The sequence below is a fragment of the Bombus terrestris genome, chromosome 14 (assembly GCF_910591885.1).
Source record: "Bombus terrestris chromosome 14, iyBomTerr1.2, whole genome shotgun sequence".
NCBI lineage: Eukaryota > Metazoa > Arthropoda > Insecta > Hymenoptera > Apidae > Bombus > Bombus terrestris.
Window position 1 is genome coordinate 5349431 of NC_063282.1, and position 17388 is coordinate 5366818.

Genomic DNA, 17388 nt, shown 5'->3' on the forward strand with positions numbered 1-17388 from the left:
TTATGAAATAGCATTTTTATTAAATTTACATTTATATTGCACAAGTTCATTTTAGATTAAATGCACTTTACAATACTGTAATATTAACATCAGTTTGCGAAATATGATTCTAGAAAGTCTTTGAATCTGCCTTACCTATTGCTTTGCTAGGAAAATGAATATTTACCCAGCTAACTAAGAACTATTTCCATCTAAAAATATCACTCGACGATCTCGTCCAGTTAATATAGGGCTGATCTTCTTCATGTATTTAGACAATACTACCCAGTCCAAGTAACCGACTTCGTGATTTCTACCACAGGTTTCGAATGGGACGAATCCATCCCCGCCTTGGACTAAGAAGGTTGGAAGTACAATTCTGTACCACTGATCTAACACCAGCTCTTCGTACCTTGGTACCTCGCAAGCTCTACATCTACAGGAATACACGAATTGTGAAGATTTGTCGAAGTTATCGGTGAAAATGTAAGTACTCACCTTATTTTGACATCCTCCACCTTCCTGGAATTTCCTTTTATTTTATAAACCACTTTTAGCCCCGACCATATTAAAATATCTTCTTCCATTTCTAGGATCTGAAATGGTTAAATTAAATATATAACGTCACGGTATGTATTAATAAAATATTCATCAGATATCTATATATAAGTTAGTTGGCTTTGAGGAGGACACAGGGGAAAGCAAAAGTGAACGAGAGCCTAGCGCATGGCAACACTTGTTACACGTCAGTAGAAACCGTGCTCGTTGATAGGAGCTGGAACGTAAAAGTATGTAAACATAAAAACGTAAAAGTTGATTAGCCTTTCTGTAAAAAGTAAATTCATTTGCTTCGTACAATCTTGTCTAAAATAAGCCGCAGTTTTCTAATAATGAACACATACAGGGCGAAGCACGTAGTTGGAAGAACCTTTTCAGTGAAATTATATATTTATATAATTACAATAGAATTCTATTTAGAAAATTTAGCAAAGAATTACATACGTACGTATATTAACAATTTATTGTATTATAATTTCAGAAACGATTTGTGATTACGGCTTCGTAAATGGACACTTCACGTGTCTACTTACAAAACAAATTAATTAAGTGAAATTATACTTTCTCGAAACCATTCGACTTTTATTCGAAATATTTTTCACCGAATTAATTGCTGTGTAATTGAAGCAGTTTCAGTTACGGTACATGCTCCAGCCGATATTAAGTTTCTTTAAATTAATGTGAATTAAGATAAAATGTTATACCTGCAGAATGCAGCTGCCTTTTAATTCGAGGATGTCCCAAGTGTTCTCGAAAGGTTGAGCCATTATCAGATCGGCAAAAGTGATATCTTTACCTATGGAGTCTATAGGAGCGCGTATTCCTCCAGGATTATAGACACCAACTGCAGCGTATGTCCACACAGTTTTATTCTCTGCTCTCTCCACATACTACATGTGGTAAACACATTTCATTAGGAAATCCGTGTATAGACACTTGCCTCAAAATAATTCTTTAATCGTTAATTCCAGGGAATAAAGGAAATATTTGTGACATACAGCATCGACCATGGCGTCTGTGATCAAATTTCCAAGGTTGCATTCGTTTCTGCGACATTTATTGTCGAGGAAAACTCTCGTTCGAGCAATCTTCGTTCCTGACTTCTCATCAACCCTTACTTTCCATGGTGCCAAAGCCTTCAACATCTCAGGATCTGGAGAAAAATGTTGATAAGTGATCATCTAATTCCTTTTCACGAAAGAAAACATTCTCGATTAATAAAAAATTAATTTTCATTAATACCTAAGAAATTAAAAAAAAGATCGATTCTTTCAATCAAAAAAATGGAAATAAAGTACAAGTTAAGAGGTAATTGTTTAAAATTTCGAACTGGAATTTTGTACAGATAATTTATACGAATAGTACGTGAATCCATCAAGATTACAAGATTCCTTTATTTTCATTTGCTTGATTGATACAAAAAGGAACGTTTACAGTAACCATCCCCTAAATGCTTGGTATAATGTGTACATATAATAAAAGCAGAGATTTATTCTTACCTTCCTCGACAGAGTAATCAAGGAGAATCGGATTTCCGTCCCAATCAACCACCTCACCATCCGCATCGAACCACACCGTTAAGTTCCCCAGGTACCTGGCACAAACAGGAAACCACTTCCTCATTTTCTAGAAGAGAAGCAAACGAAACAACAGGCAGTTTCTTTTTTTTATCGAGAACAAATTACCAACTTTGTGAAAGCAGCTGCCTGAACGATCAACACTGTTCTGTTGGTCTCCTCTTGAACCACCACCACGGGATATTCATCCTCTGGCTCGTCGATGAAAGGGGCTGGTCCTAAATGATAAGTATTTTATCATCGCAAGCGCTTAACAATTAATAGAAATAAGATTTTCCAGCAAATGATCGCTATGGTCTGATAAAATATACATATAATATGCTAATAATAATAATATACTATAACTATACTAATAGTAATACTATCTACAATTTTTTTCAAAGGATAATCACAGTACTCGATGGTAAAATAATGATAACGGTAGTAATAAAATAATATTTTAAAAATTCTCTAACAAAAAAATAAAACTCCAAGCTTCAGTTTGACATTCTTATTTATTTTTAAGGGTAGAACGAAGATAATCGTTAGATCGTAACATATGAAATCTCTGATTAAGTGTTTGAATTTTCCTTCCTGATCGATCATACGAAGAAGTATATCATTTACCTATAATATGATTCGTATAAAATTCAAAATGATTCAACTTATAATATTTTGTTTCGCGTATCTTCTGTTTGAAATACCGTTGCAAGGTTTTCAGTAGATTATTCTCTTTGCGGTAGTACAATGAGTCATCTTTCTTTACGAGTTTATATTCGATTATTTTAGAGTCAGAGCTGGCCATGACCATCGTCGAAGGTTACATGACTGCTAACTATGTACAAACATTCAGTACTGTTCTATTTGAACATTTGAAACGATGAATAGCACAGAATAATAGAAAATTTTATTCAATACGTTTAACTAATATTCCAAATACAGAATAACACTATTACGTATTTTAAAAAATACTTGAAAAGTTCAAGAACATCTAGATTTTGTTTTTAAAAGTCTTAGAAGGAAATTGAAGAGAAACGAAGAAAAAAGAGACAGATCTAGAAAAACTATATAAAATTCAAGACAACAATGGCAAGAGCGTATCAGTTTCAATAATACAGTACTTCGATCAACAACCTGTTTTAACAAAAAGTAAAAGTATATTTATCTTAATCGAGATAAACAGAATACGTTCGAATACTTGCAAATATTGTAATTACCTGAATAAAGGAACGTATGAGAATGTCCACCAACGATAAGGTCGATCAGAGGACACTTGGCTGCCATTATTCTGTCCACATCCAATCCACAATGGCTTAAAACGATAATAATGTCGATCCCTCGGGACTTCAATCTCCGTGCCTCGTCATTCACCGATTCCACCTCATCCAGAAACTTTAATTTCCCGGTAATGGAAATTGTCTGGTAATTTGTAAGTTTCAATTAAGGACCAGAGTAACGTCGAATCACTCTTCCGGTTAAACCTTCGTCAACGTAATCTTCTACCGTTTTCTGTCTCGTGCAATTATCTCCGTGCTTCTTGGAATCCGTTTAAACGTATTGATGATTAAAATATAGTTTAATAGTGACTTTTATGACCATTTTTATCTCATTCATATATAAGGCCATAAGAGGAGCAAGATAGATTAAGAATAAAACTGAATGTGTTTGTCTTGTTGAATGTAAAATAAGTTTCAACTATTAAATTATTCAACTATTCAAATGCAATACATCATATTCGATTATGTTAGACTAATCGAATAAAATATTTAGAGAATAATCATTTAACTAATATATCACTTTATCAGATGTCGTTTTGAAGGTGTCGTTTGTATTAGTTTATTTAAATTTAATTTAAATTTAAATTTAAATTTAAATTTAAATTTAATTATCAAATTTTTGTTTATCCTATTTAGCATAAAATAAAAATCGAAATGATCTGTCAGTTAACAGAAAACAATCTTTCTTTTTCGTTTCTGTTAAATCTCCTTCCGGGACATTTTCAAAAACGAAATCTAGATATTCTTGAATTTTTTAAGTACCTTTCTAAAATACATAGCGTTATCCTCTGTTTAGAATTTCGATTAAATGCATCGATTAAATTTTAGTGTTATTAGTTTAGTATTGTTAAACGATAAAATACTTGGAATTATTATTTTCTGTATTGATCTTAAACAAAATATCTTCAGTTAATTAGTCAATATTTGGAGATGACGAGAGCGTAATGTTGCAAGTGCGTCCTATCCTTTAAAAAAACTCATGATTCACTCGATTACGTCGACGAAGGATTAATCAAACGTGAAATTAAAATTCGATACGAACGTCCGTAGTCGATATAATAACGCCGATGACTCCGATCTTCGTGCCATTCCTTTCAATGATAGTGCTGTTCTTATAGAGTCCCTAAAAATATTGCAGCAACATTCATGCTTTAGGCTTGAATTTTCAATGGAAACCTTAGTTATAATATAATGTACTAACCTGCATCGTTGGCTCTTCACTTGCATCGATATTGGTGACTACTACTGGTGCCTTGACCATTTTTAAAAACGGAACCACACCCTCGATATCATCGTCAAATTCATGGTTTCCTATTGTCTGAAAAATTAATCATCTCATAATCTTTTCTTCTAATAATAGTAAGTACGAACTTTATCTACGATTTATTTTATTATTTCATTAAATGGTTTTATCTACGAAATCTAAATAAACTGAAATAACATTGATTATCGATTATTATCGTTACGATTCAAGAATGTCATGTTTACATATCAGATTTTCTATTATCAAATAAAGAGATATAAATTATCAACATTTATGTAGTTATTATCGCTATTTTATTTTTATTTTATTATTTTATCATTATCTATAAGTTACCATTTGCCAATTCCGCAATTATTACAATCAATCGACCTTCTTTTACAACAAAACCATAATCTTCCATGATCGTCAGAAATTTACTGACTCGGTCGCGTAGATCCTCGCACTCAATATCTGGATCAATTTAATTAACAGACTGTTACGCGATCACGAGCGAAACCATGTTTTCCCGTGGCTTCATCGACCAAATTTGACGCGATAAATTCAGCTCCATCGGTTTCAAACATTAAATTTCGTTTAACGACGAGAACGAGCCACGTTCGAATGATCGATTGTTAACTTTTTGACCCAATTAAACCAGTCGACCGATCAACAGCGGAAAGAAACCCCTTTTCCTATCCTTTTTTATCAGCTTATCGTCTCTCCAGTTTCGTTCCACTTTTACATCGTTCTCCGAGAGACTCTATCTCCATCGTCTCTAACTCCATCTCTGTCATTTATTTCCTGGGATGATTATCATTTTATTACTTTAATTGTCTGTAATTATCACGTTGCGCCGCAAGTTTCGTTTCGAATCAATAGAAAAAAACAACATTTTTTTTCCTTGTCACATATTTAAAATCTCTTCTCTCGTGCTGATAATTGGCGATAGTTCAGCCTCAACATACTTGTTTTCGTGTGATTATTTCATAAGGCTGTCTTACCATAACATCGTGCGGTAACATGTTCATGAAGGTAGCAGTCACGTTCCAACGGTGAACGTTGTACCACAGTGTCCCTTGATAGTGATCGCCAGCGTTCAAGAAAATTGGATTCGGCCTTTCATTCATTAAACGATTCACTGCCGTGGAGACTCTTGAAATTCCACCGACGCAATCCTTCTCCTCGCCTTCGTGACACGCTTCGGATCGAGGACCTGTTTGCTCGAACCTAGAAAATATTTTCCTTCGTGAATAAGTTTGAGCAATACAGTGGTTCGCAAAAGATGATGTCGATAGATAGAAAGTACTTTAATAGTATTCTAATAGTTATCACAGAAGGCTGTAACACGTATATTGCGTTACGTAAAACATTTTGAAATTTTATTAGCATTGTAATGAGACTGGACTGTCATCGTTATATCAATAAAATATGAGAGCAACATGTACGTAAAAGTTACAAAATATTTAATGTCACGATTTATTTATTATCTTCGACAGTCAATTATTCATCGTATTAGTAAATCGCTATATTCAAGACTATCCTTGAAACTAATTATTCGCTTAAAATGAATATTCAGCCTGTGTACCGTGTATACGTTTGCAACGGCTATCTTGTTATTTTTGTACGCGTTTTCAAACTTATACAAATTTTATGAACGTAGACAATATCGTCTCGTTATAGTGGCAATGAAATTTCGTAATATTTCATACAATACGTACGATATGGTGATAAAAGTTCTCCATGGTGAGTGTTCGGATACTTTCGCGATACTTTCATCATACTGTAATTGAATTCCGAAAAAGCAAATACAGTACAAATGTACAAATATATAAATCGAGTACAAATGTTACTCAAACAGGATGGAAATGTTTCCAAACTCGCGTCGAGGGTCGATATTAAGCAAGACGAAGCTCGTTGATAGAAAAACGAACGTGATAAAAAAGAGTTGTCATGATTAATCCAAATCATTACGTCCCTGACCTTGAGATTTCACTTGCTAAGACCTCGGAAATCAAGCAGCTCACGCTTTTAGAATTCCGTTTCCTTTGTTGTACGACCAGCCGATTATGTAACCAATTTTCATTCCCTTTTCTGCGTAGTGTCTCTCTTTTAATGCGAATCGTCATTCGATCATAAAATTGTTTGTTAATTATGTCAGTTATCGATGTTATTTATGCATCGTGTATTAACCATCGATGTGTTTACGATCGATCAATATGATCAATTCAACAAATCATTTTGTATTGAAAACATCACTCGATGCGAATTATCGTGAATCATCTGGAATTGTTTGTGGAAGTGTAATAAAATTTCATATCGTGTTTGTAGATATGGATGTCTATGTTTTGATATAAAAATGCATACAGTGTACAAAAATAGAACGTGAGATATACGGAATATAATATTCGTTATAATATTAATTTCTCTGTTCGAGGCTAATCACTAATATCAATAGTATACTTTGCAAATACCATTGGTATATAAATGATATATCGATATTATATCACATATCTTTAAGTACAATTCGTAACTTGTAAATTGTTTAATTAGTCAATTTGTACTAACTTAATCCTAGCAGATCTGAGAAAAATTCGACTTCCCTGTCAATAGTTAATACGCTATTTCCTCTGCATTCTAACAGTACAAACAATTATCGCGAATAATAAACTTAGTATGTATACAACAGCAACATTAACATTGATTAACATAAAACGTTTCCATTGACCCAGTTTTTTCAATTCTCGATTCGCAACGTCATTCGCGTGCTCATTGAATTACCATTCACTGAATATATAATATGCATTCTACCGTTCGGCTTTTTTGTAGTAACTATATGGCTTTTGTAAAACAATTAGAAATCAAGGTTGAATCAGTACTTAGAAGAAACGCTCACTACCTTCTTACGGAATCATCAGATTATTAACTCGAGATTACTTCTTAAAACACATAGGAATAACGCATCTTATCATTTACTACATATTCTACTATACAAATTTGCTGTTTAAATATGACGATTTTAACAAACGAATTTAAAAACAGTTTGCCATCTTATTAACCATATTTAATTTCTTTCGATGGTTTTTTGGCAGATATCCTAGAGATAGCTTCGCGAAAAACGTTTCGTTATTTTTTACTAAAGTTCCTTCGAGCTCTCTTATAGTATTCGATCTCTCGCGATTGAAGGAATTGTATAAAATAGGCAGAAAATGAAATCACCGAAGTTTAATTCGTTTTACAATTAAAACGCGTGTTATGAAAAACAAGCATGCGGCTTACCTCGCGTGGAAATCATTTAGGTGTATCACCGACAACTCGAATAAATCCGATCGTCCCGGATAATACAGTCCTCTTCCGGTGAATCCGTAACATATCTGAAGCAGAAACGGTAACAGCAAAAACGGAAGCATCGTGGATTGAATTCGTGCATCGGGAACGTCGCGGCTCTCCTCCAGGAATTACGTCTCTGGAATCTTCTTCACCGCATCCAAGTCGCTTTCCTCGAGTTTCTCTACGAGAACGAAATAACGTGTCCTGCATTCATAGTTGAAAACTAGTTCGTACCACGGTTTAGACGATATTAGGCACTACGACGAAGACTCTCGCGATCACTGCTCGAGCTTTCAAGTTTGCACATTGAAACGTGAAACTTCGTCGAGTCTTATTCGACGACTTTTAAGAGAAAGGAGAATCTGAAAGGAATACGTTCGAACGTAACGTTAACCAAGATTAGTCTGGACCGTCGATCTATGCGACTTTCTTACGAACGAAGATCAAAGAATACATATTCAGTCTTTCTAAACGATATGAATAGTTGTTGTTGTTGCATAGTGCTTGGATAGACTTTCTACAATAGAAATTGTATGTATCTTGTCTTAAGCTTGCCTTTAGGTTCCTTTTAACACTTCGCGTATTACATATAAAAATGTTAACTACTGTTAGATAAGACAATAAAAAGAAGCAATGGATGCTATAAACAAAGCGTTATGAATGTGTTTTTACATTGCATGCTTGAATAACACGAAACCATTATCAATATATCAGATGTAACATTGTTTGTTTTGGAAAGAAATAATAAATTTTGCTTAGCACCTCTCCGTCGGGGAAATTGTTTTCAAGCATATCACACTGAAAAACATTACTAGAAGCATCCCTAAATATATTCGTTGATTTTTAATAAAATATTACACGTGTCAAATGCTGCTCGGAAAGTTCGTTTCGATTTTCAATTCTTTGGTCGACATAAAAAATCATATTGGAAAGTTTTTCGCCGAAAAACCTGAGACCTTCTGGAAGGATGGAATATTGGAGTTGCGTGAAAGATGGAGAAAGCTTATGGAACGAAATGGCATTTATATAATTCGATAAATGTACATCGAATAGAAATGTAAATCGCAACGAATTTTCCGAGCGACCTTTTGAATCTTTTCGATCACTGTGCAAAAATACGCGGCAATTCCGGCTATGTGTTTGTCGGAGCATACGGTTCTCAAAATGTTAAGTTCCTTGCAGGTTCTTCTTGGCGCGTATTGTGTTGTCAAAGCTAACAGGAGGATGAATTCGTATCGTTGGTGTAGATAGCCTAAGTAGCCTAAGTAAACTAGCAAGGAGGAATACTAAATGAGATTATCGGTCTACTATATCTATTTCATTTAAGTCTTCTGTTAGATGGCTACTTGTGTGAAAAGTGGTTTGTAGATACATACAATGTCAAAACAAATATTTCTTGAAATACATAAATAAAAGCTACAAGATTGATTATTGGTCACGCGTGTCGTTCGGAAGCTAAATTGAATAATAAATTAAAAAATAATGATAAGAGGAAAACAACGATGTTGGCCTCGGTGTAAACCTCAAGCGATTAGATCGCTGTGTGTCGTTAATAACCCTCGAAAAGTAACCGTTAAAATAATTAAAAATGATACCTGTTTCATGAAATCGAACGACGCAGAAAAAGCAGTGGCGATCAATTTGGCTTCTGAAAAAATTAAACGTCGATAAAGTGAACAAGCAGCCTATTCTTTCAATCCCTTCAAATCCTCGGAAACAACAACCGTCTTTCATGTTTAATTAGGTTAAAGCAATCGCGATATCATTATCGCGTTGTTTCGTAACAGTACAGTGAATTTATCATTCGCCGCTGACAGAACTAATTTGGCATTAATTAATTCGCTGGGAGGGACAATTGACAGAATGATTAATGGTGTAATTCATCGTGACATTGTATGTAAAGTGTCTCAGAAAACTGAGCCAAGCCGTAGCGTTGAAACGATAGAAAATAGAAGAGGACCTGATTAGGAAAAATTAAATAACTTCGAGCGATACATCACGTGGTGCGGTTAGCTTCTCCAAAAGCGAAGGCCTGTCGTGGATTTCACTTACTTAGGTTTCTTTTAAATGGAACTATGCATACATTTTTTTATCCGCAAAAATCATTTCAAAAGATATTTATATCTAAAATGATAGTCTAAAAAATATCGCAATGTTGACTTCGTCAAATTGAGCGTATGCAAGACAAGGGAAACATGAACATAAAAGCACTGTATCGTTTCTCCTTGTCTTTTATACGATAAGTTTTACAACAATTTAAGATTAAGATATCCTTTAAACTAATTTTCCGACTAGAATGTACCTCGATGCTTTCCTGTGGAGAATTAAAAAATGCGTCGAATAGTGTATAAAAAAATTTGTAGTTCCATATAAAAAAGTAGAGGTGGCTTTGAAATTTTTAAAACGTCTCCACTTCTCGGACGAAAAAATTGCGCCATTCTCTTTAACCATTTAACTTTTTCTAATATTTTTTTCTATCTTTTACCGTTTGAACGCCGTGGCTTGGCCCAATTGCGCGCCTATTTGTAGACAGCGTATTACTTTTCTTTCTTTTTCTACATTCCACAAATTTCAACAATTAAACAACAATTCTACCTTGAAACGTATAGCCTACTTGGCCATGAAACGTTTAGATTACTGAACAGCAACGTGACTTGATGACTTATCTACAAGATGTAATGATAGCTTATAAAGATCGTTACGCTATCTGTACAAGGTACTAAATATGTAGTTGTTACAGAAGTATATTTTACAAATTCAATTCACATTCATCCATTTGGATATATTTTTACAGAAGTTTCCGGATCCGTTATTAAAAAAGGGATGTATATTATATTTTTTACAGCTTCAAAGTTACTTAATCTTCTCCACTTATACCGTTTTGCAATGCTTAAGAAAAGCTTAAAGTCGATTACCAGATCTATGATTATAAAATTCAGTGTTTTGAATATCCGATCGATACACCGTGGATCTAAACAAATGTAGAACTAGACTAAACAAGAGTAAAACTAAAGTAACCAAACAAACAAACACCTAAATAGGAATTTCTTATCTACATTCTGCGTTTTTTCATGTTTGAAAATTTTCCATAAATGCATAAACATCTACAGTATAAGATATTTTACTGTTATCTTCTGCCAGCTCTAGAGAATTAGATAACAATTCCATATTTAATGCTGATAACATGCTCATGCCAGGTATCCCAAATTGAACTTGTTATTCAATTACTTTGAAGCGAAATTAACATAAACATTATTAACATAAATATCATCGATCGAATAAAGCTTCATTGTTATAGTATAAATAGTATAAATAAAGTTCATTGTTATTACAGCCGCCCAGAAGCCGTACTGATTAACTCCATAAATTACGAAGCGAAGGAAATTGTTTTTAAAGTTACAATTTTTTAACACCTGGGGATTCACGCTAATTTATGTATATTTTCTTGCAATAAATAAGCTCGTGGAAGCAAACAGCCCGTTTCCTAGCCAAGTCCAATATCAATCACGTATCCAAACATGTAATGAAATCGAGAAACTTACGAGAAGCGGAGTTGATCAGTTTGCCTTCCGAGAGACTCGTTTCGTACTTTTTCTCTGATCTTTGATAAAGTACTCATGAACTTGTGTTTATACGACATCCGTTTCCTAGCTTTACTCGTAGAACACGCTATACAGCTTCGTTTCACGAAAACCACCCAGGATATAAACTCTGTATATAAACGAAACGACGGGCAAACTGTACGCGACAACCTAATATTAAGCACGAGTATGAATTTCATCGTACGCGAATGTTGTAATTTGCGGCTGAACCAGCGGGCAAAGATAGAAGAAAAATTCCAGATGACAAAACAGTGAAAACAGAGTTACGAAAGGGAGCGTGAAATAATTGACAGAATCCGCGTCGCGGAGAATCTAATTTCTCGGCGTAATCGGCCGATTTGCCGAAACGTGGCCATAATTAGCCGCAAAACGCGTCGCGATTAATCGAAAATTTAACAATCACGCAACACACCTGTCGGTCGTGAACGCTCGTCCTCAACTGTCTAGCTGACTGAAGGAACCACGTTTCCATTCCTTCCACGACCAAACAAATTCACTATCAGGATAATACAATGCTGGTTATACAACAAACACGATAAAAAATTCCGTCGGGACAAGGCAGATTGTCTCCTTTGTTGCTCGGAACGTTCGCACCGGTGCAAACACGGAAATTTTTCGGAAACTTTTACTTAAGATCGCTAATATTGTTCTTGGCGATTAAAACTCTGAAGTTGAGGTCTTTGCGTGATACGCCAACGTATATATAGCATGATGTGTCTCCTTATTTCAAGGTTCTTCTTCCTTATCAATCAATAGAATCAGTAGGAGTTAATTAAATTGCAATTGGATTTTCTTGTTTAACAAGTCACGTGGAATGCTTTGAGACGCACATTATTTGTCACGGGATCCTGGACGACAGTCTTATTCGTAGATGCTTAGCATATTGCCGTATCGTTCCGTCGAGATAAATACGCTTAGTGATATTGTTTAGTGACGATCGTTAACGTCTCTGTCGGTTAAATATCATCAAAACGTCGAAAATACGTGTGTTTGATATATAAGTAAGATTCGAATAATATCTTTTAATTAGAGTGGCTATAAAAGGGATTTGCACGGACCATTATCGTCCAGTGAAATGTTCCTTTAACAAGTTCTACGTTTCATTTTCGTTTTATAATATACATGAAAGTGCTACTAATTGGCATAAAATTTGATTATACTTGGTATAAGCTAATTAATTATGTAAATTCCGTGATATGTACAGCGACGTGCAGGTTCTTTTTGTATCCACTGTGTATTAATCTTGAAATACTCTACTTTCTCAGAATCCTCTTGCATGGTAAGCTATTATTTAATAACATTGATGAATTTACAAGTTACAAGTTACAGCTTCTAGAATCCTATTGCATAAACAATTTTATACGTTACAAATTAATCTCTGATATCATTAATACATTTCACAACTGTTCATAGTAAGATGATTGACTTACAGCCGACTAATAACAAATTGTATAATAAAATGAATGAAATATGTGTAATAGAATGTGTCCCATAAACATCTCGCATCGCGCGTCAAACATACCTATTCTGAAACTCTATTGTCAAAACTGTTACTGATGATAGAATATTATGGCAAAATGATATATTAACACTGATAATTTTTAACCTGTAAAACAACTTGTAATAATATCGTATACTTGCAAAAAGGATGCAGGAAGTATAAGTAACAAAGAGCTCCTCTAGAAAATGGGTAAAACAAAAGCCAGTAAGTGATACAGTATACCTACCGTAGCGTTCCGAGATTAACATCATCCTAAAACTAAGAAACACAAAACATGCTGAAACTTTATCCTACAATTAACAACGAAGTATAATCAAAGAAGAATTAAGAATATAAACTTTGAAGCGGCCGTTGCACGTGAAGATCAAGGTTACACGATTACATTCTTGCCTCGATTGAAGTCTGACCAACGATTCCACGAAGGCTTCCACGAAGGTAGATTAACTAGTTTAGGGCAAAAAGAGGCTGACTTGTATGGATAAATGCGAATAAAAGGAGAAGGGCGGCAGGTAAAAGAATTTCGAACTAAGGGGCCCTCGAACAATTGACGGGCTCTCTTACCTTAGGAATCCTTTTTATCTGGCTCAGTTTGCTCTTGTTCTTCGTGCGAGCAGTATCCCAGGAATTGAAATCACTCGTGGCAGAAAGCGAAGTGTCTAACAACCCGATTCTTCGTCGATCGTCTCGCCGAATGGAGGCGAATGATGCCTCTTTTAATCGTTAAACAAAACTAAGTTAATTAACGTTGGAAAAAATCGAAATAAGAAATTTCAGCCTTCCTCGTCCTCGTAGTTACACGTGTCGTCGAAGTATTCGACACTTGTAGCAACTTCCTACGGGTTATATGTGTCATATGAAAGATTTGAGAGAGGAAAATACGATATGATATAATGTGGTCATCATCGAAATTGATAAGGTTTAATCGACAAGATATTTGTTGAAAATATACGCTTCGTAAGGGATAAAAAACTATTCGATCAGTCACTTAGCCATTATATTAACGATTACCGTGTAAACGTGTCTTAATTACGATGCTCTTGAATTATAAGCTTGAATCTATTACGTCAATGCGTTTTTACATGATTACTAATGTACTCTTTATCGCGTGTTTCCTTACTCGTGTAGAAACTGGTTGCTAAGTTATTCGTACGATTTTCTTTTGCGAATTCGATAGAAAAGATAACTGCGCGTATAAAACAGATGGCGAAACGACCTCGATAAATTATATCCATGGAAAATCTCCTGATACATCAGACAATATATTTCAAAACTCGGCCCAATTAACCAACTGACGAACTTTGTAACATTTCGCTAAAACCCTTGCAAAATCGCTCGCTATTGCGTTTCCCCTTATCGTGATTTAAATCGATTTCTTGCTTCGGTAATATACGTATACGTAATATCTCAACTGACTTAAACAAACTAACAATTTTTAATAAATATGTTGAGAAAGAAATTAAATTATATTGAAACAGAATATATTAAGGAAGAAGAAATTCAATTATTCAAAAAATCCTTAATCGATGAAAGATCTACATACATATGTACGTTTGAGAAACGCCATGTATATTACAAACTCAAAAGTATTCCAACACTTGCTTGTTTTGCAAAACAATGTACTTAGTTTAACATTCATTACTACGCATATATTACGTCCGTTTAATAACATGCTTAAGTAATGCTGCTGATACAACTGGCATTTCAGATATTCCGATAAGATGACTAAACACATAAAACAAAAGCGATTCCGGAGCAAACATCGTTATTTAGAACGAAAGCATTTTCGATGAGAAAGAAATACAGGTGGTACTTTAATAACGATGAATGTGTTGATCATACAGTTACAAATAAATCAATTTGCAATGATCTTATTCTTCGTAATCGCCTTAGCTGCATAAAATATAATATTATAACAATTAAGTTGAATTTTGAAGAACGATATACAACAATGAAACCGATGCAATTATTGCAAAACCTTGTGTCACTGTTAAATAACTTGACAACGTCCATCATTTCAAATTTTGTAATTTTATAAATTTTTAATCGAATCAGGAAAATTCTTTCGTGTTAACAACTACCTTAATGCACGCGTCAATATCTTATGCTTAATATCAAACGTTAACAATTCGAATTTATATTCTGCTATTTCCATAAAAACGTAATAAACGTTGGTTCGATTATTAATTTACCATTAATTGCTCAGGTAAAATTCGCATAGCGTTATGGACGATAATGTACACTGGCAAATTCAGTCAACAGAAATTCGATTAAAAGTAATGTAAAATCTGTGTTTTCCCGTATTCCTCATGCAAATATGTATGTACGTATAATGTATATCAATGCGAGAAGCTTTTTACAGTCCCGCTTTACTATCGATAAGAACGCTATCAGCAAGCTATACAATCGTCAACGTTATCGTTGCTATTGTATATTTACTTATTATTTCTTCTATTATTTCTTCGTTGCGCCTAAACAGCCGACGAGGTCATTTCCTTTGAACGTCACACTTGCACTTCATCGATTTCCCTATCATACTCAACTGTCATTTTCGAGATAGTCGCATTGATGAAATATGTGCATATACCCTAATCGAAGTTAGCAAATGCAGATCATACAGGAAAAATATGATGCCTCCATATCTGGTGACTTGTTTATCACTTTTATATGATTATGTTACGTGGTTAACCATTTTGACGACCGAGAAAAAGTATCTCGATGCGACATACAATTGGAAAGTAATCTGACAGATTCAAACGTACGAAATTGAGCAATCAGTTTATTCTCGTATTAGCTTTCATGATAAAATTTATAATTTATAATCTTTAAATAACCTTCATAACGTTATATACAATACGATACGATGAACATTTCGTTTAAAGAAATTGAAATACATTGAACAAAGATTATGCAGACATACACGGGGAACATTTACGAAGATCGAAATATTTATGGAAAAAAATTCTTCTGCCATATATATAGCTACAAGATACTGACAAAAATTATTTAGTACGATGAATATTGTGTCTTGAAAAATTATACTGGATCGAACAAAAGTGAAAGATGCTAGAGTATTGCTTTCCTGAAGGAAGACCAGCACGCGCAAAGATGTGCTTATTTTTACGAATCTTTTAATTGCTTCTTCGCAAAAGACGAGCATTGCGACTCGTCGCATCTTCAACCGCGATCTTTAACCATCCTCTGTTTGCCTCTAAGAAACAAAGTGAGAAGAGACGAAGTCAAAAGAGAAGAAACGTCTCTAGTCGATGCTGCGCATCCTGGCGCGATGACAAAATCGTTCTATATTCGAGTTCTGACCATGTCGCTTAATAAAGCCGCGACTGTGATCGAGTAACGAATCTTCTACCGGAAGATGAGTGCATCGTCATCCTCGTGTACCGTAATTCGCGATAAGGTGTTATTGATGCGCTTGTTTGATCACAAAGTGGCATTACATAAACACAGAGAAGTTTTCCTTGACTCTTCGATATAATGTCGAATTAAAATGATATCCATTTTAATGTCCATTAAAATGATAAAATTTCGAAACAGCCGAATGCAAGTTTGTTCGAGTTCCTGTTTAACGTTGTCGAAGTGACAAGAATATAAGAAATGTGAGGAAATGCGAAAGAAGCGTGACGACTCTGTGTGAAATCTATTGACAAATCATTTGGATTTTCGTTGGCTCGAGATTTATTAAATTTGGTGAACGATCTGATAACGAGTTATCGAGATATAAAACGACCGTTATTTCTCATTTAAGTCGTACGATGAAAGAAGATGGTGTCAGAAGCTGTTATTCCTTTCAAAATTAAGCAGCAATGAAAAAATAGTATAAAACAGAAATACTATTCTACATCTATAAAGATGATAACACGAACAATGGGAGAGATATATCTTTAATAGAGTGGAAAATTTTTAATACCCGAAATAAAAATTTACTTAGTGATATTATCGCAGATTTACTCTGTAGCCAGAAATATTTTCGCGATCGTAGCTAACGACGTGACGCTTTATCATGGGTAAGATCGTATGCGTACGACAATTAAGTTGAGAATAATCGGAGCAATTTTTATAAAGACCATGTGCCAACAGAATAGATACGCTCGAACGCTGGTCAATTTATTTCATATTCTATTTTTATTCCATATATATTTCCATTACATTTATACGTTATGCATTGTGCATAGTTTATGATCACGTCGTGTTCACGAGGTGAAGTCAAATGTGAACGTATATATTTAGCTCTGAAAAGAAATAAAATCAAGACGATCTCAACTACCTCTAATCGATCAAACAAACTCGTTCGCGAGTCTGCCATTGAACTTTAAAAGTACCGACCGACCAG

General features: G+C 34.4%; 2 protein-coding genes across 6 annotated transcripts in view; one reads left to right on the top strand and one right to left on the bottom strand.

The window, feature by feature from the left end:
- LOC100645024 (apyrase) lies at positions 1-13857 on the bottom strand. Of its 3 annotated transcripts, XM_012316169.3 has the most exons (13): positions 11955-12213; positions 9536-9588; positions 7890-8121; positions 5615-5840; positions 4572-4688; positions 4413-4493; positions 3311-3512; positions 2227-2332; positions 2037-2131; positions 1536-1690; positions 1242-1427; positions 478-575; positions 1-415 (listed from the first exon to the last, which is right to left on the bottom strand). In XM_012316169.3, exons 3-13 carry the CDS (start codon positions 8018-8020, stop codon positions 175-177), a joined length of 1638 nt encoding a protein of 545 aa, XP_012171559.1. In that variant the 5' UTR covers positions 8021-8121; positions 9536-9588; positions 11955-12213; the 3' UTR covers positions 1-174. The 3 variants fall into 3 exon arrangements, with proteins under 3 accessions (XP_012171559.1, XP_012171560.1, XP_003400602.1); XM_012316170.3 differs by lacking the exons at positions 9536-9588; positions 11955-12213 and adding an exon at positions 13605-13857; XM_003400554.4 differs by lacking the exon at positions 9536-9588.
- Positions 12397-17388, top strand: part of LOC100645386 (protein 5NUC) — an 18475-nt gene continuing 13483 nt past the window's right edge. For 2 of the 3 annotated variants that reach the window (XM_012316165.3, XM_003400558.4), the window contains exon 1: positions 12414-12543. The gene's annotated coding sequence lies outside the window, so the exon portion shown is untranslated. Of the gene's footprint in view, positions 12544-17388 lie in introns of all 3 variants that reach the window. The other variant, XM_012316167.3, reaches the window with a different exon arrangement.

Excerpts from the sequence above, each read along its gene's own strand:
- LOC100645024 (XM_012316170.3), bottom strand. The coding sequence starts at position 8,020 with ATGCTTCCGTTTTTGCTGTTACCGTTTCTGCTTCAGATATGTTACGGA. Across the intron at positions 4,494-4,571 it reads GTGAAGAGCCAACGATGCAG|GGACTCTATAAGAACAGCAC; the intron begins GTTAGTACATTA and ends CAATATTTTTAG. Across the intron at positions 2,132-2,226 it reads CAGGCAGCTGCTTTCACAAA|GTACCTGGGGAACTTAACGG; the intron begins GTTGGTAATTTG and ends TGTTTGTGCCAG.